General features: G+C 34.1%; 2 protein-coding genes across 2 annotated transcripts; both read left to right on the top strand.

The window, feature by feature from the left end:
- Positions 1-3603: 3603 nt before the first annotated feature.
- LOC145563170 (thioredoxin-like protein YLS8) lies at positions 3604-5779 on the top strand. Its single transcript, XM_081623602.1, has 2 exons — positions 3604-3749; positions 5134-5779. The coding sequence occupies exons 1-2, from the start codon at positions 3630-3632 to the stop codon at positions 5440-5442; spliced, it is 429 nt and encodes a 142-aa protein (XP_081479728.1). The 5' UTR covers positions 3604-3629; the 3' UTR covers positions 5443-5779.
- Positions 5780-10797: 5018 nt separating this feature from the next.
- On the top strand, positions 10798-23497 carry LOC145563169 (exosome complex exonuclease RRP44 homolog A-like). Its single transcript, XM_081623601.1, has 24 exons — positions 10798-11108; positions 11203-11340; positions 11446-11603; positions 12971-13026; positions 13187-13309; positions 13394-13524; positions 13641-13878; positions 14555-14702; positions 14848-15088; positions 15251-15407; positions 15487-15555; positions 16554-16679; positions 16764-16816; positions 16960-17066; positions 18331-18385; positions 18497-18596; positions 19896-20007; positions 20278-20398; positions 20653-20712; positions 20812-20917; positions 21021-21116; positions 21887-21968; positions 22059-22124; positions 23236-23497. The coding sequence occupies exons 1-24, from the start codon at positions 11055-11057 to the stop codon at positions 23435-23437; spliced, it is 2799 nt and encodes a 932-aa protein (XP_081479727.1). The 5' UTR covers positions 10798-11054; the 3' UTR covers positions 23438-23497.
- Positions 23498-23635: the final 138 nt, after the last annotated feature.

Genomic DNA, 23635 nt, shown 5'->3' with positions numbered 1-23635 from the left:
TGTTCATTTTCTAACTAACATATTTTACCAATACAAGTACTAAATCGCACTTTCGAAATCGTGAGCTCCATCGCCATTAACGACCTTAGCTTCACTTACACCATTAACATTCTCAGTATTATTCCTTTTACTATCATTATTCTCAGCGCCATCAACAATTTTGTTATCATCACCAGCTTCTCTATTAGAAATTTTCTTCGAATACTTCGCTTCTTCCGCCATTGAAGAAGAAGAAGAAGAAGCTTTAAAACTTGCACCACCATCTGCACTATCTCGCTAGCGAACAGAATCGCAATAATCCGTCGCCATTGCCATCGCACCGATAATCTTCGCGCGATTCTGAGATTGCCATAAGAGAAAAAATCGATTTTCAAAAATTTCTTCAAATAATTAAATGTTTATTTTTTTTTTTTTAGTAAATGACCATTTTATTTTATTTTTTTAGTAAATGACCAGGGAAAAATTTGCGTTTTTGGGCTGGCTTGAAATGGCCCAAAAAGGCCGCTAGGTCTAATTATTTATCCCTAGACTCTAGTGTATGTAGCTCTACCTACACTCCCTCTTAAACGATGCGTTTAGCCACCTACTAACCCCAGTTCTAAACCCATCAAAATGACACGCTTCATAAAACCATCAAGATCTCTCGTCGACAATTAAATTTCTAGCAGTTAATGATCTAACAATTGAACACTCCCCAAACTACCTCCATGGTTCTGCATTCCAAAACCTCCAACGCTAAAGTTGTCGTCGACGACGATGGCAGAGATGAGTAATCGTGTGTGTGACTTAGAAGTGTATAATTTGTTTTTCTACTATTCATTTCCATGAAAAATCCAATCAGCAAAAATTTCGTTCATTGAATTTCCGATCAATTTTTGTGCCACTTAATTTTTTTTTAGTCTCTACTTCTACTTTCTCTTTCTAATTGACAATCATCATAAGCATATCTGCCTTCTTTTTTTTTCCCAAATCAAGAAAGAAGATTTATTAAAGTAGTTTTTTCTTTTATTTTTATTTTTATAAATATTCATTTTATATTGATAAATGTTCGTTTTCATATTGATACATGATCATTTCATTTAATATTATATATATATATATATATATATATATATATATATACATGTATTACGATATTGATATATATATGGTGTATGTTCATTTTCGTATTGATAAATGTTCATTTTTATTTTGATAAATTTGTTACATCAACTTTGATAGACATTCATTCACATTTTGTAAATAATGTGTATTGATTGTTACAATTTTAATTATTTATTTATTTATTTATTTTTTTTTATGGAGTAGTAAGTAATTAAGTATATGTAGTACTTACTACTTAGCTTACTTGTATGTCACACCTAACACAAAAGTATATTTTATGCAAGCAGTAAATACTAAACACGTTGAGTAGAGCTTTAAATGTTTAATCGTATACATTTTTTAATGCTCATTAATTTTTATGCCATGTTCATTATCATTTCAATATATGCTCATTTATATATGAGTAGATGCTCATTTACATATTATGTTGATCATGCCAATTTCTATACTCTTTCAGGTTCATTACTTCATTTTTTTTTTTTTTGTCTTTATATACTTTTTCATGTGTTGTTTTTCATATTATATATATATAGAGCGTCAAATGTTCATATTTACTACTTCCTCTTTTTTTTTATATAGTTGCGACATACCTTTTATCACGCTTATCGATGAGGTGATTAAACTAGGTAAACGAATGAATACGCTATGAAATTTAAACCGTAGCAACTTATCCCTTTCTTCTTATAGGTGTTAAAATTTTGTAAATTAATTTATCCGTTTACCTAGTTTAATATCTTCCTTAACATGCGTGCCAAAGGGGTGTGTTGCAACTAAATAAAAACGGAGGAAGTATATTTAAACTACATATAAATCAATTTGATGTTCTTATCAAAGTCTTGTGCTTATTCTCATGTAGATACATAGCCAGGATATTAATAGATGTATATTTTGAATTTTTAGTAGATGTTTATACAGATATTATTGCAATTGTTCAATCCCATAATTTAAATGCACGGTCAAGATATTTGTTAAATTTTTGCTTGAATTTCATACTGATATTTTAATAAATGTTCATTCTTGTATTGAAATATGTTCATCTAGAAATGGATGCATGTTGATTGTCATAATTATACATGTACACCTAGTTATTGAGTTATAGATATATTGACAATACAATTAAAGCCATAGCTATAGAAGAACAAACTCATATTGCACAATCTATAGTGTTTACTTGATGAACTACGAAAATTCTTTTTGTTGAATGTTCATTTTCATTTTGATAAATGTTCATTTATACACTAGTATATGATCATTATTCGCATATTAATATATGATCATTAGATTTCTGATAAATGTCCACACTTTTGCCATCTTCGATCTTTATATATTTTCTACATATTTAATAAGGAATTTCAATAACAATTTGTAATTTTCTATAGTTTTACATGAAAATGAAAAAAAAAAAAAAAAACATTTATACTCCACTAATTTTTAAAATGTTTATTTTCACATGAGCCTCTATCATTATCCTCAAATTCCTTTAATAATACAAAAAATATAATTTTTATAATTTTTTTTTTATCATCTATGAAAATAAGTAAATGTTCTATCAAACCATAATTAAATGTTCAATTACAAAATATTATATATTCATTTACATGTTTCTCTTTCATCCATGAACAAATTCATTATACAGTACGGTATTTCTGCTATATTTTCTTGAGCTTCAGTCTTCATAATTTTCTCTCTCCTTCTTAATACTCTGCAATCCTCTAAGCTTCATTCTTCATGTTTTTCTCTCCCCTTCTCTATCACTTTCATATTTGGCATCAACCACAAAATAAATTAAAAATTGGAACAACAAGTAATCGACAACTTTAATTGCCTCGTCATCGCCACCACCACAACAGTAAATCAGCATAAATCCAAATCTTCATCCCACAAAAAAAAAAAAAAGAAGGAAATTTTGGATCAAATTATTTTTATAATTCTTGTGTTAGTTTCTTGATTTGGCTTGGCTATTTGATTAAGCTCGTTATTTGCTTGTTGAACTAATTGGTCGTAAGTTACGACAATCAATTTTTGATCAAAGCGATACACAAAAATCTCTGCAATTCATAAATATATTTATAGCATGCAAATGCAACAATTTTACAGAAAATTATTTTGTGATCGACGAAGAAGTAGAAAATGGCAGTGAGATTAAGAGAGATGTAAGATGGAGGTCAAGTTAGGTTGTCTTGTAGTTTGGAGATGAAAGAAATTAAAAACAACAGAAATGCTACATCGTTTAAAAGGGGTGCAGGGATTTCATTTTAGACTAGAGTCTAGATAAAAATTTGTACTGTAGATCCGCTCAAAATTTACGAACTTGAGCAATCATTTTCAATTCGAACCTTGGTCCAGTCCGGCCTTAACTAGGGCAGAATTTTTAGTCATAGGCCCGGACCGGCCCACCGATCACCTTTGAAAAAAGTGATATTCTAGAGGTTTCTGGTGAACACTTGGTAACTGATAGTTATAAATAGGAAGTGAAGCTCCAGATAATTCCAAATTTCCCAAATTTCGTAGAGAGGAGAGAGAAAATGTCATACTTGCTGCCGCATTTGCACTCAGGCTGGGCTGTCGATCAGGCAATTCTTACCGAGGAAGCGCGTGTTGTCATCATCCGTTTCGGCCATGATTGGGACGACACTTGTATGCAGGTACTCCCTCTCTTCCATTTTTCTCTTTTTTTTTACCAATTTTTCTAGCATTAGTTACTAATGTGATTAGATTAGCATGTTAAAGTATTGAAATCATAGTTTGTTATTAGTATTTCACATCAATTTTGTTAATTCTAAATTCGTTCGATTGGTGTGACAACCGACAAGTTTGATTTGTTAAGAGTTTGAAAAAATTGAATAAATAAATGTAAGCTAATTTGGGTATACAACAACAAAGGGGTTTTAAAGATGAATCGTCGTAACACCTATCTGCAAAAGCTATAATCTAAGATTCTAATTTATACGAAGTACTTAGTTGTTGAATTGGGATAATACTAGAACAGAGCAACCTGATTGCAAAAAATGAAATTTAGGTTTTATAAGTGGAGGAGTTTGTTGACATGGGCATAGATTAAACCTGAAATGTTGATTTGGGCATATATTAACATGCTTTCTTTCTTAGTTAATTACTAAATTAATGATTGTAGTTCTTGCACAATTAAGTACAGTTTGTGTCAATTGATCATGGTTATGAGTCTCATAAGATAGCTGCCTAATTCGGCTAATTGTCCATATTAAGTGCTATTGCTGCAGGTCTTGCTAAAGCTATATTTAGTTATTCCCTATTACTGTTGGGTTTAGCTCATGCCTAAACTATAATATTAAGTGCTATTTCATGGTTACAAATACCCTATTACTGCTGGGCTTAGCTCTGCCTAAACTATATTATGATGTTATAGGTGTTGCTAACAATTTGCAAATGTTAGAGGCTATTAACACGGTTGCGTTGTCTATACAACCATTTTATCAATCAATCAAAGCCTTAATCCCGTAAGTTCACACAGCAAAATGATTTAATGTCCATACAATCACCCGTCAACTTTTATTATAAGCATTGAGTTTTGCATTTGTGTTGTCCTGTTGATTGAAACATTACTATTATGCACAAAGCTCTTTATCTTAACCCCATTTAAGTCTATTAATCTTAATTGATTGAGATGTATCATATTATAATTTGATAGTTTTAAGTCTCTTTGTACATATCTCGTATAGTCATTATAAAGATAAAAAAAAATAAAAAAAAGAGTGAAAATCACCCATTTTGTATCTGAATGTCTGTGCCATTGATGTCTTTGTGGACATAAAATATTTACCTTTTATCGTTCCCCTTCACATCATCTTATCGTTTCTTTTTCAGAGGCAATGTCTGTGCCTTGATTAAAGAGAACAGCTGATCTTCAACGGAAGGTAGACTCTTTATATATGTTTAACAGTGTTGTTATAATTTGGGGAGTTGTCTGGTGGTGTTACATGTTTCTGAGGTTAGTAGAAAGATACAACATTAATTCATTTTGTTGTGTGAACTTTTTTTGGCTTGTTTCAGATGGATGAAGTGCTGGCTGCTGTAGCAGAGAAAATAAAGAACTATGCAGTGATTTATGTGGTGGACATAACAGAGGTGCCTGATTTCACCACAATGTATGAGCTCTATGATCCATGCACGGTCATGTTCTTTTTTAGGAACAAGCACATAATGATAGACCTTGGTACTGGTAACAACAATAAAATCAACTGGGCTCTTAAGAACAAGCAGGAGTTTATTGACATTGTCGAGACAGTCTATCGTGGGGCAAGGAAGGGTCGAGGATTGGTGATCTCACCCAAAGACTACTCAACCAAGTACCGCTACTAATTTGGTTAGGTGCATATTGGTTCTGCTGTAGCTTGTAGTGATTAGAATTGGGCTTTATTTCTGTAGTTCAGGTTCAGAGGCTGGGGATTTTGTAACCTCACAAACTGTTACGATTGTGGTGCTCTAGGAGTCTAGTCTCCATTCTATATTTGTAATTATTGTATTTGCTAGTCAATAAGTCAAGTTAATCGCATAGTATACTTGTTTTAGTTGGCAAAATTTGTGTACTTTTATGGAAATTAATGTTTCTTTCCTCTCGTTATGACATGCCGTATGGCTGGCCATACTCTTAAGGAGTTTTTTCCTTGTAAACAAATAAGCAAATTTCTGATTCAAATTACAAGGTTGCATTGATTTATTTGGTTGAAAAGGCTTTGTAAGTAACATTTTGAAACATTGACTAAAATGCCTAAAAGTCAAATATAGTAGCATATGGCGTGGAACAATAATAACTTTATTAAGCGGCTGAAGGATCTATGCTAACTTGATTAGAGGATAATTACTACGGAGTAACAAATTATTGACCTAGTGGTAGGAAAGAAACCTTACAACTTTGAGGTTGTAGGTTCACTTCTTATTCGGCCAACTTTCAAGTGTTTCTTATTTCTTTTGTGCAATTGATTGTCTAAAAAGTCGAAGAACTTGTTATAAAATTATACTCCGTAAATTTTAGAGTTTGTCGTATCTCGCCTTTCACATCCACCCACAAAAACATTCAAATACAGATTAATACTAAAGTTAATACTTTATCTTACTAAAACTACTAAAACACGTGTGTAACCCAACTTTAAACTAACAAAAATTATAGGGTAGAGTGTGTAATAACATAATGAAAGTTCAAAAGAAAAACAAAAAACCAACTAAAAACAGAATCAGAGGTTTGCAACAGAAATAACAGAATGGGATGCAATTAAATAAATTATTTTTTTATTGTTTCATTTTCTGAAACCGTTAATAACTAATTCCATTTCTGTTACAAAGTAGTTATTATTATTTTTTTATTATTATTATTATTTTAATATAAAATAATTGAGGTAGTAACCCAATTAAGATGTCGGGTATAATCTGTCTATCTATACCTGATATCTACACTTAAAAAAGTGAGATCGAAAGTCAGTAAAATTAAAAGAAATTATTAGCAGAAATTGCCAACTAAAGAGAATCGACCACGAGGTTTCTGTAATGGGGGATGAAGAAATTGTTAACATCTTTGGTATACTTCATTTCTTCAACTTCTTTCTTTTTAGTACGTATTTCATTCATTTCTTCAATTATTTAATTTCTTGAATTTAATTTCTTCATTATTTATTATTTTGTTCTTGAATATACATTTAATTTCTCAATCATTTTTGTTTTCATTCAAGAAGCCTCTAAGCAACACCCTCTGCAACGAAACGTTCGTCCTGGACCGAAAGGAGCATTCGAGTTAAAGGAGACCAAAGATGGTTTTTACATTCGTGTAGACATGCCGGGAACGATTCAGAGAAGTGTTAACGTTGACAAGGATGAAGATAACACTGAGGTTCATATTCGAGGCTGCTCCATGAATATTGATGATTATTGTTATTGGCCTTTCCATGAATCACGTAGGTTTTACACTGGTACTATTAAAGTTGAATGTCATCAGAATTTTGAGCAAGTGTGGGTCAATCATGAAGTCAACAATGGTACCTGCAGAATCTTCATTGGTGGTGTTGATAATAATGCCTACTTCTCTTTTCGTACTCCTAAGAACTCTGGTAGGTCTATCTGTTTTTTTATTTCATTTTATTTAATTTCGATGAAATAATCTTGAAATTTAATTTTAATTTGTTTGTCCTAACATTATATATTTATTATTTTTTGATGAAGGATCTTTAGAACCTGATGTGTATGAAAACCATCTTGATAATCCTGACAAAGCTCGAATTGGTAATGAAGTACTTTCATGTACATATATATCTTATTTGTGAATTTTTAATTTTTTTTTATGATAAATATAATAATTAATCAGCCGTGCAATTTTTATTCCTTAAACCATCGTAGAGGGACTGCACGATGTTTTTATTCACAGCGTGAATTGTTACTGCTGCAAAGGCCAGAGCGGGTGTATAACTTTTAATGGAATATAATACTTGTATTTTTCATCTTCGTTGCTAAAAAGTTATATGTACATGTAGCTTTGGATCTAATTACGTGTACGTTTCGTGTTATGATGGTGCAGGGCCGTGGCATGAAGAGAATGGTCGTATTAACCCGTTCATTGATAGAGGAATGAAGGGTGTATTCGAGACCAAATTCGATCCAGTGGGCGAAGACTATTACATGTACTTCCGTTTGGATATGCCGGATTGCTCTGATAATTATTACAAAGTGGAAATAGGAGAAAAGTGTGTTGATATTTATGGGCCTAGGGATTCAACTGCAGAGTGTATACTGGATGATAATGGTGGACGTGAATACCGTTGTAGGATAACATTGATGTGCAAATGTTGTTCATTTGATGTTGATCGTACGTGCAACGTGCATCTACTTCGAAACGGGGTTTTAAGGTTATTACTCATGATTAACGAGAGCAACAATAATCTGGTCATGATTGGTCCATCAGCTCCTGGCCATCACATTCGGTTGGAACGAGACGTACGGGCCTGGGCCGCACCTGCCATGAGTCTCCACCGTCCTTATTATGACCCCACTCCCGCCTCTGACGACCAGTGTTACACTACAGCTACAAACAAGATGAACCGGACAAACCTATGTCGACGCTGCCACCACGGTGCCAAGAGGTGACATGTAGTTTGTTAAGCGCAAGGCCTGCATCCCGCCAACTCAAATGTTTCATTCTGCTAGGTGTTTTTACTTTAGCTCTTTTTATTTTTTTTTAGGTTGTGATCTTTGTGAAGAGACAAAACTCTAATCTTCTATGCTAGTAGATCTATAACAAACAATAAGGAATTATAATCGGTGTTGCGTGCTATTGTATTAGTTTGGTATTGTATTTTTACATACTCCATAAAAATTACTCCGAATTGAAGTAATTGACTGGTGTACTGTGTGATGTGCTTTTTTCATCTATATGATGAAAAGCTAGTTCTAATAATAATAATAATAATAACTAGTTGATTTCGTGTAATTTTACGTATAGACTAATATACCTTTTAGAAGTTATTAGAGCAGCCAACGCGCGCGTTGCGCGCGAAATGGCTAGCCTTTGCAACTTAATTTTACTTGTCTTGTATTTGAACTTTACATGGAGGAATAAAAGACCGGTAAAGGTATATATTTCTATTGCTTAGGTATTGTTTGTTTGTAGTCGTGCTAAGTTGAATGTTACATGTGAAATATCTCGTATATTGAAAAAAATCTTTATTTTTATTATTTGTATACGGTGATTCTTTTAATTGGAATACTATGTAGAGTTACATTAGAATATAATTCTTAGGTTTTTCAATGATAATGCAGAAAAGGAACAAATGTTAGAATTGTTGTTTGTTTATTTTCACAGTGTTGATATTAGCATTACTTAATTGTGGTGGTACAATACGAACTAGAGAAAGAATCATCAATGATGAAACCGAAACGACCAATTCCTAATCCACCACAGAGGCTAACAATATTAATCAATGAGTTCATTTCATCCATCACAGAGGCTAACAATATTAATCAATGAGTTCATTTCTAATTTAAAAGTACAATTCTTCTAGATGAAACCGAAACAACCAATTCCTTCGCACACTTATGCCCAACCATACATGATATGTATATATATTATACTAAAGCAGCCTATATCCACCTATCAAGTCCAGTCTAACCAATGAGTTCTTAGACTTAAAAAGTCTTGTATAGTGTATAGTGACTAAATTCAACCCCAGACTAAATTATGAAATTAATCTTATCTTACACTGATGAATTGCTCATATGCTAAAATAATGATCTTTGATAGAATCCCAGTGTGATCCTATCATTACAGGTTATGAAGTTCAAAATCCATAGTAGAATGTTCTTAACTTAATGATAATCCTGTTTTAAACCTATGGACTTTGCTCCCAGAAAATCCGGCCGCCCTCTTCCACTGCCTCCCCCTTTCCCCTCTCCCTTCTCGAGGCCCCCTTCCTTAGCGTTCCCGTTTCCAGACCATCGACCGCGAAAAGGTCCTCGTTATTTATTCCTTTTCCGGTATATATTGGTATTGTCAACTTTTTTTTGGCCACAATTTGATTTGGAAATTTTGGGAAGGTGGTGAACAAAGATGTGGAATTTAGTACTTGGAAATGGCAAAGAAAGTGTGGAGAGAGAAAGTTAAAAGCTTTCAAGAGATGAAGTCATGGAGAGGAGGAGAGAAAGCTCAAATGTGTAAGGAAATGGAGACGGGTAAGAACAATTTGAAGTTGGACTGTTGGAGTACAAAATTACAAATAGGGGTACAAAGGTAAACACATTTTGAAGGGTTAATAGGGGTACAAAGGTAAAATAACATTTTAAAGGGTATAAAAGTCCGTGCACTATTCATAAGAACAAATTTCTAAGCTACTTTTTATTATAAGGTAGGGATGTATACTATCTAATGATAAAATGAATTGGATATAAATGAAATACGTGACTAAGTTAATTAAAATAATTTATGTGATAATGCACTTGTGTGTTCTTTTTATAATTATCTTTGATTCTTGTAAGTATTTTGGTACACAATAGAACGAAGTGAAGTGTCAAATCATTATAATTTGCCTTTGATTAAGTAAAATAATTATATGTTATACGAGTACTCCTTAAAATCACTAGAAGATGCATACAATGCAAAAACTAGCTAGCACGAGTAGCACATGCCTAGGTATTATAATTAACAATGATACTTGCTTTTTTCTAGGATTGTGCTAGTATTTTAAGAGTAATACACCTTTAGTCGTAATATTCGCTATAAATGCTATCATATATTTTACAATTGAACTAGTAGGAAAGAAACCTTCTAACGTTGGGCACTTTGACTTAAGAGTTCAATCGTATGAGGGGCATTTTAAGGATGGAGATCCCCTACCTTTTGAGTTATCCAAATATTAATCAGCAAAACTGAACGAGTTAAATTGTAAAAAGTTATTTCAAAAAAAAAAAGTTGAATTGTAAAAAGTTCTAAACTAGTATTCGGTAGAAAATTCTTTTTACTTTAAAAAATAGAGGGAATATTTAAATTAATCCATAAAAACAAAGTGATTGAGTATTATTTGATTTTAAGATAATAGTAATATATGAAAAAAAATATGGTCAAACTTAATGCTTGAGTAATGCAAAAGTCAAATTCAAAGACGAATTTTTTTTTTTTTTTTTTTTTTTTTTTTTTTTTTGGAAACATAAGACCTTATTAAAAACACTGCCCATAGCTTGGACCATGTTTAACTCCAGTAAATCAAATTAACAACTGTTCAGTGCAGTGGGCAAAACAGCTAAACCCTAAAACCCTTGCAATTTTCTGGGTTGAGAGAAAAAAGAGAGTATTTTTTTTTTTTGTTTAAATTTTATTTTAATTCATCTCTTCAATAATTTAATCAATTCGACGAACTTCTAATATTTTGATTAATCAATTGATTGATTAAATAAAGTTGTAATTTGTAATAAAGCTGGAATAAATTTGCTCTCAAACAATGTTGCAAAGCAAGTCCTTCGTTAAGAAGACGAAGGGAGGCAAAGTTGTCAAGGTTTTCTCTCTCTTCTTTCTCCCAATTATCGAAATCTAAACCCTAATTTTACCCTAATTTTTTCCTAAATTTTGTGATTTTATGCTTGATACAGGTTGTTCGAGAGCATTATTTAAGAGATGATATTTATTGTGGAGCTTTAATTTGTAAAGCTTGTGATTCTTCGGTTGCTCGGTTGAGCTCAGATGCTTCTACTATATTTGTTCTTGATACCAATGTTGTTCTTAATCAGGTATTGTATTTGTGTTTGAATTTGATTTTGAGCTTAATTTTGATTTTTGTATGATGAATAGTGTCAATTAATGTTGTTAATTGTTATGTTTGATTTGGGTTATAGATTGATTTGCTTGAGAATTCCGCAATTGATGAAGTGGTGGTGTTGTCAGTGGTGTTGGAGGAGGTTAAGAATAAGAACCTATCGGTTTACAACCGGCTTAGAACTCTTTGCAGCAATTCGCAAAGGAGGTTCTTCGTTTTCTCGAATGAGCATCACAAGTAAGTTATGAACATCAATTTCATGCTTTCATTTTGCGAGGGCGAGAGGTGGTGAAATGCTGAAATTATAGTGAATAGGAATACAATGTGAAATGAGTTGTAGTATCTGTTGTAGGACAATGCACTCCCCTCTACTATATTGGACCATCAAATGTCTTAAGTAGCTGTTGTGATAATATGAACTTCAGTAAGTTGTCATCAAATGTTGAGTATGTTAATTAAGTGGTTGGGTTATCTTGATTTTGGGTTGACTAGTGGTTGTTCATGATCCAAACATATTGAGTTTGGTTGCAAATTGATGTAGGACATATTTAGATCACAAAGATTGTTATAATTTTAGGCTGTTTCAATGATTATTTTTATAATTTTATAATTAAAACCATAATTTTGATCTTATTAACTACTGTGAAAGTAATATGCTTGAGATATACAATAATGAGTAACTTAACACCTTTAACTTTGAAACCCCTCTACTTTATATACCATATTTCGCCAGATTGGTTACGTCAGTTACATGTTTGTCAAGTTGGGCACAGTTTGTCCAACTTCCAGTGCAATATATTGGTAGGAAAGATAATTTGGATCTTGGAAAACATTTGTTCTTAAACTCAATGTTTTTGGGTCAGGTTCCATTTCATTTTTGGGTTCAGATCAAAAATTTTCAATCTGTGCAATCTGGAGGATAACCATTTATTTTTACGACTAGTTGCAATAGCAATCAAGTTAGTTTAGTGAACTTCTGGCAGTTGGTTAAAGTAGAGCTCATTACTTATTCTCCAAAATTTTATAAGCCCATTACAAATCTCAGTGTACTGTTGTAGATTTTCATCTTTTTAAATTTTGTCTTTCACTGGTAGTGTCGCATAAACATGATAAAGTGTGTAACTAGCTTCCCTAGTATGTACTTCGTATAAGATTTACTACACACATGAAGTGTGAAGAAATTAGCTAAACATATTTTTTGTTCTTATACTTATTCCGGTTTTTAATTGCACCATTTGCTTTGGGCACGAGATTTAAGACAGGAAGTAAAAGGTGGGGGATACCTAGAATGCCCATGTGACTACAAACAAAGGAGAGAGAGAAAAGGTGGGGTAATAATGGTTATTTTCAAATGTCTAGAAGGGTACAATAGGTATTTGGTGTGTGAACACATGCTTAAAGTTTATGAAAGCATACCATTAAGGGAAATGGTGCAATTAATATGCAACTTCCCAAAGAGAAAATTGGTGCGATTAATAAAAAAACAGAGGAATTATATTGTGTAGGCTGTAATAGCTATTTTGTCAATTATAAGAATCTAGTTACTTCGCCCTTTCTAATATTGATTTTTCTTGACCGTGCCTTTGCTTATTTACCTTCTTCAGGGAGACCTATGTCAAAGCTATGGTCAATGAAAGTCCAAATGATCGAAATGACAGAGGTACGTTCTATGTCGTACCTAAATTAATTTTTATCCTATATTTAGGCAAACTTTCAAGAACTTCCTAGTTTCTCAGCACTTACTTTTATTTCCCTAGTGACATTTTCAATCTTTTCTTTTCTTGGTTTTGAATTATAATATGTGATGAATGGCTTTACAGCAATTCGTGTGGCAACTCAATGGTATCAGAAGCATCTGGGTTCAGCAGTACCGGTCTTACTGATTACAAATGATAGGGAAAACAAAAGGAAAGCAAATGAGGAAGGCATATCTGCTGAGACAGGTTTTCTTGAAAGTGTCCCTCTTAACTTACAGTATTTTGTTTCACCTTTGCAAACCTGACAATAATGTTCATATCATGTTTCAGTTGAGTCATATGTCAAATCACTGGGTCAACCAGAATTGCTTGATCTGCTTGCGCAGCCTGCATCCGAGGACATGGTGATAGATAGTGTTGAAGACATGAGACCTTCGAAGAGGAAAGTTGTTTACAGTGAGGTAAAATTTCTGAAATTTTATGCCACCACACTGATATAATGAACTTTTCGAAGTGTTTGTCTTGTTAATCTCTAATCACTAGATCTAATTTATTATCCGCTTCCTCTTTTGTACAGCATAAACCAATGTCTGAGATCACTACTGGTTTACATCGTGGCATTTATCATCAAGGAAAACTACGTGTGAACCGATATAATCCATTTGAAGCATATGTTGGAAGTGAGAGTATTGGTGATGAGATTGTCATACACGGACGAACAAACATGAACAGAGCTTTTGATGGTGATATAGTGGCTGTGGAACTATTGCCTCAAGATCAGTGGCATGCAGAGAAGTCCAGAATAGCAGATGAAGGTATGCACTCATAGTTAAAATTTCCTTTGCACAAAATCTCCTTTGAGGTGCTGGCTGGGTTAATGTCAATGTCGATGCTGTACTCCCTCATCATTGTTGACTCCCTAGGACTCTTTTGTTTAGCTCAGGTAGTTGGCTTTAATTCTTTGCCTCTTCTTTCACGTTCCTTTGTAGAAAGGTGAATGCATCTATAAAGGTTTCAGTGAAGTTTAAGCATACCATGGAAACTTTTAGTGAAAATTAATCAATCAATCAGTATACCAATAAACTGGTGAAAGGCATCAAACACACCCTTTTTAGTCACTTGGAGAATTTAGAGGTCTAAGCATTATATTATTTGCATATGCTATCTCAATAAAGTTAACCAATTAGTAAAAAGATCCATCAGGTTGTCATGCTGTTCATAAAAAACTCCACTTGGCAACTATCCAACAGTATTTCTTCTATATCATGGTATGCTGAGGTTCCTTGTCCTTTTTAGCTGTTTATGTTGCTAAAAATGTTTTGACTTTCTCTGTTTTTGTTTCAATACTGAAACAAGTATCTTTTTCTAACTGTCATAAATTGTGATGTATCTTTTAGGGCACACAAGAGCTGACTAGTGGAGGAATCCAGCTTATCATATTTCCTTTAATTTTACCTAACATGAGATAAATTTGTGATTACTTTTTTGCAGAGGATGAAGAAGATGAAAGCGTGCATCTTGCTCCAAGCAGTGCTGATGATGCGCCTAGAAATACAAATGTCCAAGGATCCATTGCAGATGCAACTCCTAGTCGTCCATCTGGATGTGTTGTAGGCGTCATTAAGAGGAACTGGCACTCGTAAGTTAATTTTGTTGTTGGAACAGAATCCCTCAGACAAATTAATTTCCTTTGTGCAGAATATTCTTCCTTGCTCCAACATATTTTCTGTATGCTGATCAAAGCGAATTTTATAGTTGTTCCTTATTCACTTTATCTTTTGTAGTTATTGTGGATCGTTAGAGCCAATGCCTATGCCTGCTGGTAGTGGTGGCATTGCTAATGCTTTATTTGTTTCAAAGGATCGTAGAATACCTAAGATACGTATTCAAACTCGACAGCTTGGAAATCTTTTAGACAAGAGAATTGTTGTGGCCGTTGACTCTTGGGACCGTTTGTCTCGCTATCCCTCTGGTCACTATGTCCAAACCATTGGAGAAATTGGTGATAGGGAAACTGAAACTGAGGTATGGATAGTTCGTGAATCTTCATGCATGGATTTCATTCTTGGGTTTCTTATGAACAAGTATTTCTGTGTTTCTTGACTAATGCTATTCATCTTCAATTTCTTTTTATTGTTTGGAACCTCCTGCTTTTTGAGATTTTATTGACTAATTTGGATGATGCAGGTTGTACTGATTGAGAATGATATAAATTCTAAACCATTTTCTTCTCAAGTGTTGGCTTGTTTGCCACCATTGCCGTGGTCAGTGTCTCCTGAACATCTTTCTGATCCCAACAGAGAGGATTTAAGACATTTACAAGTTTTTAGCGTTGATCCTCCAGGTACTGCATATCTTGCTGCTATGTAGATTTCTAAATCATGTATCTATGTCTAAATTATCTTCTTTCTACATTGATATAGGTTGCCGGGACATTGATGATGCTCTTCATTGTACACTTCTTCCAAATGGAAATTTTGCTGTGGGAGTCCGTATCTTTTTATTGTCACTTTGAGATTGCCAAATATTTGCTGACAATGTTTCTATACATGTGTTCTTACTTTGAAGCTTGTGTATTTCACAGATCTTCAACTCGGCAGTTGTTTCATTTAAACAACTCTAAAATGTATTTTAGTACATATATACCAAACAGGCTATACATCTGTCATATCTAGCACTAACCACATTCCATTTCGTTATTTTTTTTTTTTTTTTTTTTGAAATGAACAATGCCATTCATTTAATTTCTTCAAAGTATTGGTATGAAGTTATTTCTTTTATTCCCATGAATCCCATTTCATTCCATATTTATCAGTTCCATTCCATTCCGTATCTTATTCACAATCATGGCTGTTTGTTAATTGGTGTCATTTTTCCTAATTTAAGTATATACTTATGGTTATTTTATTTAATAAAAAAAATTGTCTTCTTTTATTAGAAATTCATCTTTTAATATTCATATATGAGACCAACAAGCAACCTGAAAAGGCAAAGAAACTGTAAAGCAACGTTTAGCAATCCAAAAAAGCTCCTATAATTCGTTGTTATTGTGAATTAAGTTATTTATGGTTCTTGATGAACTAAGGGTGAGATTATTTGGGTAGGAACTTGGTACCATTTTCTACACTATCCCTAAACCTTAAGTCTATGCTAAAAAAAAAAAAAAAAAAAAAATACTTTGTTTATTTCTTGCTGGATTTTGTAATTGAAAGGGAATTTAATGATTTCCTGATCTATTTATCTCTTCATTTTTTGCTTCTGCGCATAGTTTGGTTTGCAAGTTGCACACTGCTTAGAATTTTTGGTGTTGACACTGTTAATGAAAATATTTGAGTTTGCATGTATAAGGTTGCAGGATTTCAAAGTGTACTTTTTTCTGTGTTTACGCGAGTAACACTTGGCCTTTGCACTGTTGAAGTGTACATGCTGTACTTTGTTTGCTGAACTGGACTGTTATTCCTGGAGATCCTTGACAATATATTTTTTTCAGACATAGCTGATGTAACTAATTTTGTGCATCCTGGAACTCCTCTTGACGATGAGGCTTCACAGAGAGGGACATCGGTGTATCTTGTGGAGCGGCGAATTGACATGCTTCCAAAGCCTTTGACAGAAGGTTAATACAGTTTCTGTAATTGACAGTGTTTCAGAAATTAGAATTTTAGTGCCAAGATGTGGTTACATTCTTTGGCTTTTGCAGATATTTGCTCTCTTAGGTCAGATGTCGAAAGGTTGGCCTTTTCTGTTATTTGGGTAAGTCCTCATTTTTTTGCATAGTACCTACATGCTATCTTCTATTTTGATATGCATGTTCCCTATCATTCCAATGCATCCTTCCTTTTGCAAAATCTGTCATGTAACCAAGTATCTAAATATGTACTGAATTCTAATTCCAGGAAATGACACCACAAGCAGACATCATATCTTCTAGATTCACAAAAAGCATCATCAAGTCATGTGCAGCAATGTCTTATGTTGAGGCTCAAGCCAGGATGGACGATAGGTTGTCTTTTATCTCTAACATTATTTAAAGCCTTTATTTATTGCATCATAGCCTGGTCATGTTAGATTTAGTGGTGTATCAGTTATTCCAGTATGAGACTTTGAAGTACTTGCATGAGCGTGGCAAGTATATTTTGTGCTTCTGATGTTTCTGCAGTATGTAATGAAATTAATGTTCCTGGAAATAAGTATTCACATGGTTCAGCAGGTTGTTTGTTGACCTTTTCTTGGAGGCTGAGACTGCAGTACCTGCTTTTTTTATATTATTTTTGTTTGTTCGTTTGTTTATAAAATTTTTGAAATATCTGCCGTTTTGCCCAAAAGATTTATAGAATATGCTGTGCTTCAAAGAAATAACATCATTAGAAAAGTACTCAGAGCCAAGAGAAGTTTATTTGGAGAAATCACTCTTGAAGTAGTTCTACCCTCATGTTGTAGGGAAAATGTCAGGAACCTGTGGGAGAACTTTATAATAATACTAATGTTTCAAATCCAGAGCCAGAACTACTGAAGTCTGTAGACTCTGAACTAGATAGGAAGCTTTTTATTAATTCATGATGTGTCTGTTATATATATTGATAAAGGTCTTAGCAAACTGTTCTCCCTGTGAGCCATCGGTTTGCATGAATAAATTTTTGTGTGATTTTGATTGGATCAATTATTATACCCTTATTGATTAAGGCTTTAAGCCAGGACTAAATTCATGTGTAGATAGATAAACGTAAATAGACTTTGAAGTGGTTGTTTGATTGCTTTTCTTTATACTGGTGATTCTAATTATATATTGGTCAGGGATGAGGACAAAGGTGCATGGAGAGAACTTGATAATTAGTGTGGGATTGCTGTTTCATTACAGAGGACGATGAGAGCATGTCAATTTCTAGATTTTTGTAAAAATATCCACAGCATAATTAGTACACATAATAGGTCGGTTAAGTTCTAACTGAGACTAGCTTATTTTATCGAACTGGCCCCGGGTAGTTAGATTCTTGTGCCTTGTCTGAAAACAATTGTTATAAGGTTATGTTGTAGTCTGCAGATTGAATCTCAACGTGGAAAATTTGTTCTCAATATACTGGGTTTCTTTAAGAATAGCTGGTTAACATAAAGTTGATGGCCTGCGTCTAATAATAGCCACTACTTCATATAATGAGCATATATTCATTTCTTGCTATCCTTGTCAACTGCGTAACTACTGCATGTGGGGATTCTTGTACGGCTGTCATTATAAAATGATCACGAATGCCTTTTTTTTTTACCCGCAGCCGCCTGGTTGATCCACTAACTACTGATCTGAGAAACATGAATTCTTTAGCAAAGGTTTGCTTCACTAACTTCCTATATTTTGCCATCTGCTCCTGTATTATATACAGATGCTTGCCATTCTCTGCCTATCTGATTAACAGGTACCTTAATTGTTATCCTTTGCAGATAATGAGACAAAGGCGTATTGATAGAGGAGCCTTGACACTTGCTTCCGCAGAGGTCAAGTTCCAGATTGATACTGAGACTCATGACCCTCTTGATATTGGTATATATTTCTATTTATCTTTTTAAGAATTATGTATCCATGCTGAAGAACAAGAAAAAATATATTCATGACTTAAACTTTTTCCTATGCAATATTGTGGAGCTACACCAGAATTTCTCATACCAAGTTGACCATTGAGTAAAAGAAGCACGCTTAGGAGCTAGCTTTTGCCTGAGATGAATCCTGAATAATTGCTGGACACAATAGGACAGTTAGGTACTCCGGAGATGAATCCGTAATGCTTGAGAGTCTTGTGAAACCCAAATTCCCTTCATTCTTATTATTTCTTTCATACATCTCAGTCCTCTTTATTTCTTTACCTCGTCTGGAAAGTCCCCCATTGTTAAAAATAACATAATAAAGACAGTAATCTTATAATATAGGGAAGTCAAGAACTCAAGATACTCTATATGACTTTTTGCAAAAATGTGCTCTTTATGTGATTGATGTGTGCTCTTTTGCCTCATGATTTTCTTTTTAGCGATGGAACCTTTGCACTTTAAAGTGGCTTGTGCCTTTTATTACAATAATCAAGAGATGTTACAATTTGGAATTGATGTGCGATTACAACAATCATGATATATGCAGGACCTCAGACTTATTGTGATTTTGTTTTGGCATCTGACTGGACCCTTGAAATCTTGAATGAATACAATTATTAATAGCTGTGCAAAATGTAATCAAAGTCTTTCTTGTTTGGCAATTGTCCAAATAACTGACTTTCACATGACTTAATTTTAAATTCTGCATGACACACAGTTTTAAGTGATAAGTTGTTTTCTTATCAATTGTGATATGATTGGAATAGTAGATGTGAAAAAGATAGTGGGGTTTTATTACTGTACATTGATAAAGTGGAGTACTAGGAGATAGTAAGGTTCATTTAACTGAATGTGAGTGTAAGGGTGTGGTACCTTAACATTTTCCTAGTGGAAAGGGAGATGTATCGATTAGTGGGGCCTTTTCTAATATGTAAGTGTAAAATTTAATGTGGGACAAAGTAAAAAGGTAAGTGTAAATTCTTATCTAGGGTAAGAGGTGAAGAAAACTCATCACGGATATGTGTCAAATTGATGAGAAACGAAAATGATAATTTACAAGCATGCTAATTCTATGGAATAGAATATATCTTTCTAAGTATTTCTGTCAATGGTATCTTTTTTTGGTGACTGTAATTACTCACTTAAGTCAAATCTATGAGCTGACGTGCTACACTGACCTTTCTACTTTTCTTGCTCTAACTCCACTAATATCACCAGCTTGCACTGATGTTTGTTTTCCTTTTCACTGTTTTAATAGGAATGTATCAAATTCGAGAAGCTAATCAAATGGTCGAGGAGTTTATGCTTGCTGCCAATGTTTCGGTTGCAGAAAAAGTGTTGAAACATTTTCCATTTTGTTCATTATTAAGGTACAGTTATGCCGTAGGAACTGCCTATTTAGTTAGAGTGATAAAGGTTGCTGCCAATGTTTCAGAAGTGCTTAAGCAATAATGTTACCGTATACAATTCTTTTTTTGTCATAATAATGAAATTAAGTCCAAGAGACTTCAGCTGCATCTGAATTTGAAAGCTACTTTTTTGTTCAATAAGACCAGTGATTGGTGAAAATACTTTGATATATATCAATTTTTGATGTCACTGATATTCTAGATTTATTTTCTTCTGAAATATGCTTGTAGGCGTCACCCTACTCCAACAAAAGAGATGCTTGAGCCTCTTCTACGCACTGCTGCTGCTGTTGGCCTTGATCTGGATGTATCATCATCAAAGGCACTTGCCGATTCATTAGACCGGGCTGTGGTAAGTTACTTTTAGTTTCTTTTCTGAGTTTTCTCTTCCTTCTTCCCTTTACCCCAGATCCTAATGGCCAAAACACAAAAAATAACTAATGGATGAGAAAGAAGGTGCATGTTACTGACAAGCTTTATTAATGGTTAAATAACCTCAAACAATATGATTTACTTCTGCATGTCCAATGCATATACGATATACCTTCCAAATCAAGCAAGGAGGAAAAGAGTTTGTTGCTGACCATCATAGTTTTTATTTTCTAGGGTAATGATCCTTATTTCAACAAGCTGATTCGAATTCTGGCAACAAGATGCATGTCGCAGGTGAGTACATGGTATTGTGGATATAATGTTATGCAATGGAGGTTTGATGTCTAACTTGCAAGGTGGTGGCTTTTTTTCTTCTCCAATATACAATTTTAGGCAGTATATTTCTGCAGTGGAGATCTCAGCCCTCCAGAGTATCTTCATTATGGTCTTGCTGCACCTTTGTACACTCATTTTACATCTCCTATCCGAAGATATGCAGGTTGGTACATAATTTGAGCCTCTCATAGTTAGTGTACTTAACAGTGTCATATTAGTCGATGCTACTTGTTATTTACAAATTCCCATATTTTTTGTTATTGCAGATGTAGTAGTACACAGGTTGCTAGCTGCATCCATAGGGATATCCAAGCTTCCAGAAATTTTCCAGGATAGGCCTCAACTTACTAGTATTGCTGACAGTAAGTATACATTGATATCTATGCTTAATTGTGTAGGGTAATATCGTCCAATGCAGATCAAAGTCTTTGTATTGGAGTTAGATGTCTCGGACATAGATGGAGTGGTAAACTGAGAGAAACATATAATCCTACCGAGGGACAAATAATATGAAACTTGTGATGTTAAACTTTATGTGAAATATTCAGTCCTTGATCACTAATTTTTGTTTTTGCTATAGCTTTGGATTTGAGTATATGGATCGTTGTTGTGTGTTAGTGCTTGTTGCATTAGGAATGGTTGGGCTATTGCTTAGTGCTGTTATGTCATTTCCAGCTTATTTCTACCAGATTGCTATTATTGTTTATCTCATCAGTGCTGTGTGATTCTCCATTTGACTATATGAGCTTTTTGCCACTGTTCTTCTGTACTTTTTTGGAAAAAGATTATTGGCCAAATTATTCTACTCCCTCCTTCCCATTTTATTTGACAGCTCTGTACACTTCTTGAGGTACCAAATAAAATGAATTGGGGGAGTAATTCTTACCTATTTTTCATTTATTGTCTCTCTTCCGAAATTCCTAAGCTCGTCTTTGATTTGAATATATTCCTAAACTCCAAGAACAGGCTTTATACTACAAAATTAATTAAGATTTGTTTCTCTCTGCAAGACTCCAAGAATAGGCTCCTTATTATCGTTGAATATATTTGCCACTAAGGCCTGTCTAGTTAGTTACATGTTTGTGCTCATTAGTGTCGTTACTAAATGTCATACCATCTCAATTGCCTTCAGATTTGAACTACCGACATAGAAATGCCCAAATGGCTGGTCGGGCTTCAGTGGAGCTTCATACATTAATATACTTCAGGAAACGGTACATGTCTTCTTCAATCTTCCCTCTGCACCATCTGGGTATATGTTACAGATGTGTATTGATACATTTTAACTCTTTTACTCTTTGCAGGCCTACAGATACAGAGGCCAGAATAGTGAAGATAAGATCCAATGGATTTATTGTATTTGTGCCCAAGTATGTTTTCTACTCTCCTTATTTTGGCTTCTGGTAATCCTTTCTTACATTTTTTTGTTGAATTAGTTGCTTGGAGATCTACTAGACACCAGACCTCTCTACTCTTTCTTTGATAAGAAGATCGCATCTTTCTGTCTTAATGATGTCACGATTCATGTTCAAATACAGTGCAGTAGTTTTAGTAACTTACAGATGCTATTTTAGTCATGCAATTTAGACTATTAATATTGATAGTACCCTGGAAAAAATGGGCTAATGATACTGGGCCAAGCCGAGGCAAGGTATGGCTGCCGTATTTCTAGGCTTTGGGTCGGTCTTGGTCCACATTTTCATTGGATAAGTACTGCTTGGTTCGAAATGATGGGCAAGACAAAGCACACAAAATAACTGAAATTTATCCTAGGACCTAGGCATTATGCGGCCTGACATGAATTGCGTTGGGTACATAGAACTAGGTTGTTCTTGGGCCACTCTTTGGAAACCCCAGGCAAGTGCGACACAGCCAGGTGCCATCTTTCCCACAGAATTTGCAAGCTTATTAGTGCCATATTACACCATTTGATCTGAAGCTCTGTGGATGATGATCTTGACATATGTTATGGGCCTTTGGCAATGTCTGAAGCTAATTGACCTTTTTCCTCATCCTATTTAGGATAAAATGAAATTCTTGGACAGGTGTCTAGGGTAAGGCATTTTGCCCTTGGGTGTGTCATTTGAAGCACCAGACCAGGCCACTAGTAGCTGCTATAGACGATGCCTGCTGATAAATGGGATTGAGACTCTCACCTTGTACATCTGTACATAAACACCAGGGAAGGGATGATCTGAGATGGACTTTTAGGTCCAACTCATCCAAGTCTCCTAAATGACAGGAAACAGCCTGCCAATATTACACGAGTTCTTAGTTAATATCTGACTTGTATTAAACTTTGTGCCTGTAATATTAACAAGCGAGCATGCATTTTTCTTGTTATGTTGACTGGCTGTGAACACTTCATATATCTTCTACTTGATCTCTTTCCCCCCTGTGTTTTTACTCTGTATCCTCCACCCTTTATTCACCCTCTACCCTCTGGATGATTTCTGACATGCTGGTTCGTTATATTTATAGGTATGGTATTGAAGGGCCTGTTTATTTAACTGCAAGAGGTGATAATGGGAGTGGAGAGTGGATGGTGGATGAGCAGCATCAGCAGGTTAAAAAGGCAGATGGTAGCCTTTGTTACAATGTTCTGCAAATGGTGCGAATTCATATGGAGGTTGTAGAACCCCAGCCTAACAGGCCTAAACTTGAACTGACTCTTACGGAATAAAACAGATATCTTAACTTTTTTGTTCGTTGGAATATATAAAAAGCAATTTCTACCATACTATCCTATTCTAGTTCGTCCCATTTAATTTTAAGTGTGTTTGGGAATTTTATTTTCATTCGTGCTGTTATTATTCATGGTATATGTCGTAAAAATGTCAGTACAAGCCTTGTATGACCAGCAATTGCTGGTAAAATTCAT

The sequence above is a fragment of the Chenopodium album genome, chromosome 10 (genome assembly GCF_948465745.1).
Source record: "Chenopodium album chromosome 10, dcCheAlbu1.1, whole genome shotgun sequence".
Classification (NCBI taxonomy): Eukaryota; Viridiplantae; Streptophyta; class Magnoliopsida; order Caryophyllales; family Amaranthaceae; genus Chenopodium; species Chenopodium album.
Note: the sequence above shows the minus strand (reverse complement) of the source record. Positions and strands in the feature narration are given on the sequence as shown.

Bases quoted from the DNA above. Each gene is read 5' to 3' on its own strand.
- LOC145563170 (XM_081623602.1), top strand. From the start codon at position 3,630: ATGTCATACTTGCTGCCGCATTTGCACTCAGGCTGGGCTGTCGATCAG. The intron at 3,750-5,133 runs GTACTCCCTCTC...GGCTTGTTTCAG, and splicing joins GGGACGACACTTGTATGCAG to ATGGATGAAGTGCTGGCTGC.
- LOC145563169 (XM_081623601.1), top strand. From the start codon at position 11,055: ATGTTGCAAAGCAAGTCCTTCGTTAAGAAGACGAAGGGAGGCAAAGTT. The intron at 11,109-11,202 runs GTTTTCTCTCTC...TGCTTGATACAG, and splicing joins AGGGAGGCAAAGTTGTCAAG to GTTGTTCGAGAGCATTATTT. The intron at 18,597-19,895 runs GTATATATTTCT...CTGTTTTAATAG, and splicing joins TCATGACCCTCTTGATATTG to GAATGTATCAAATTCGAGAA.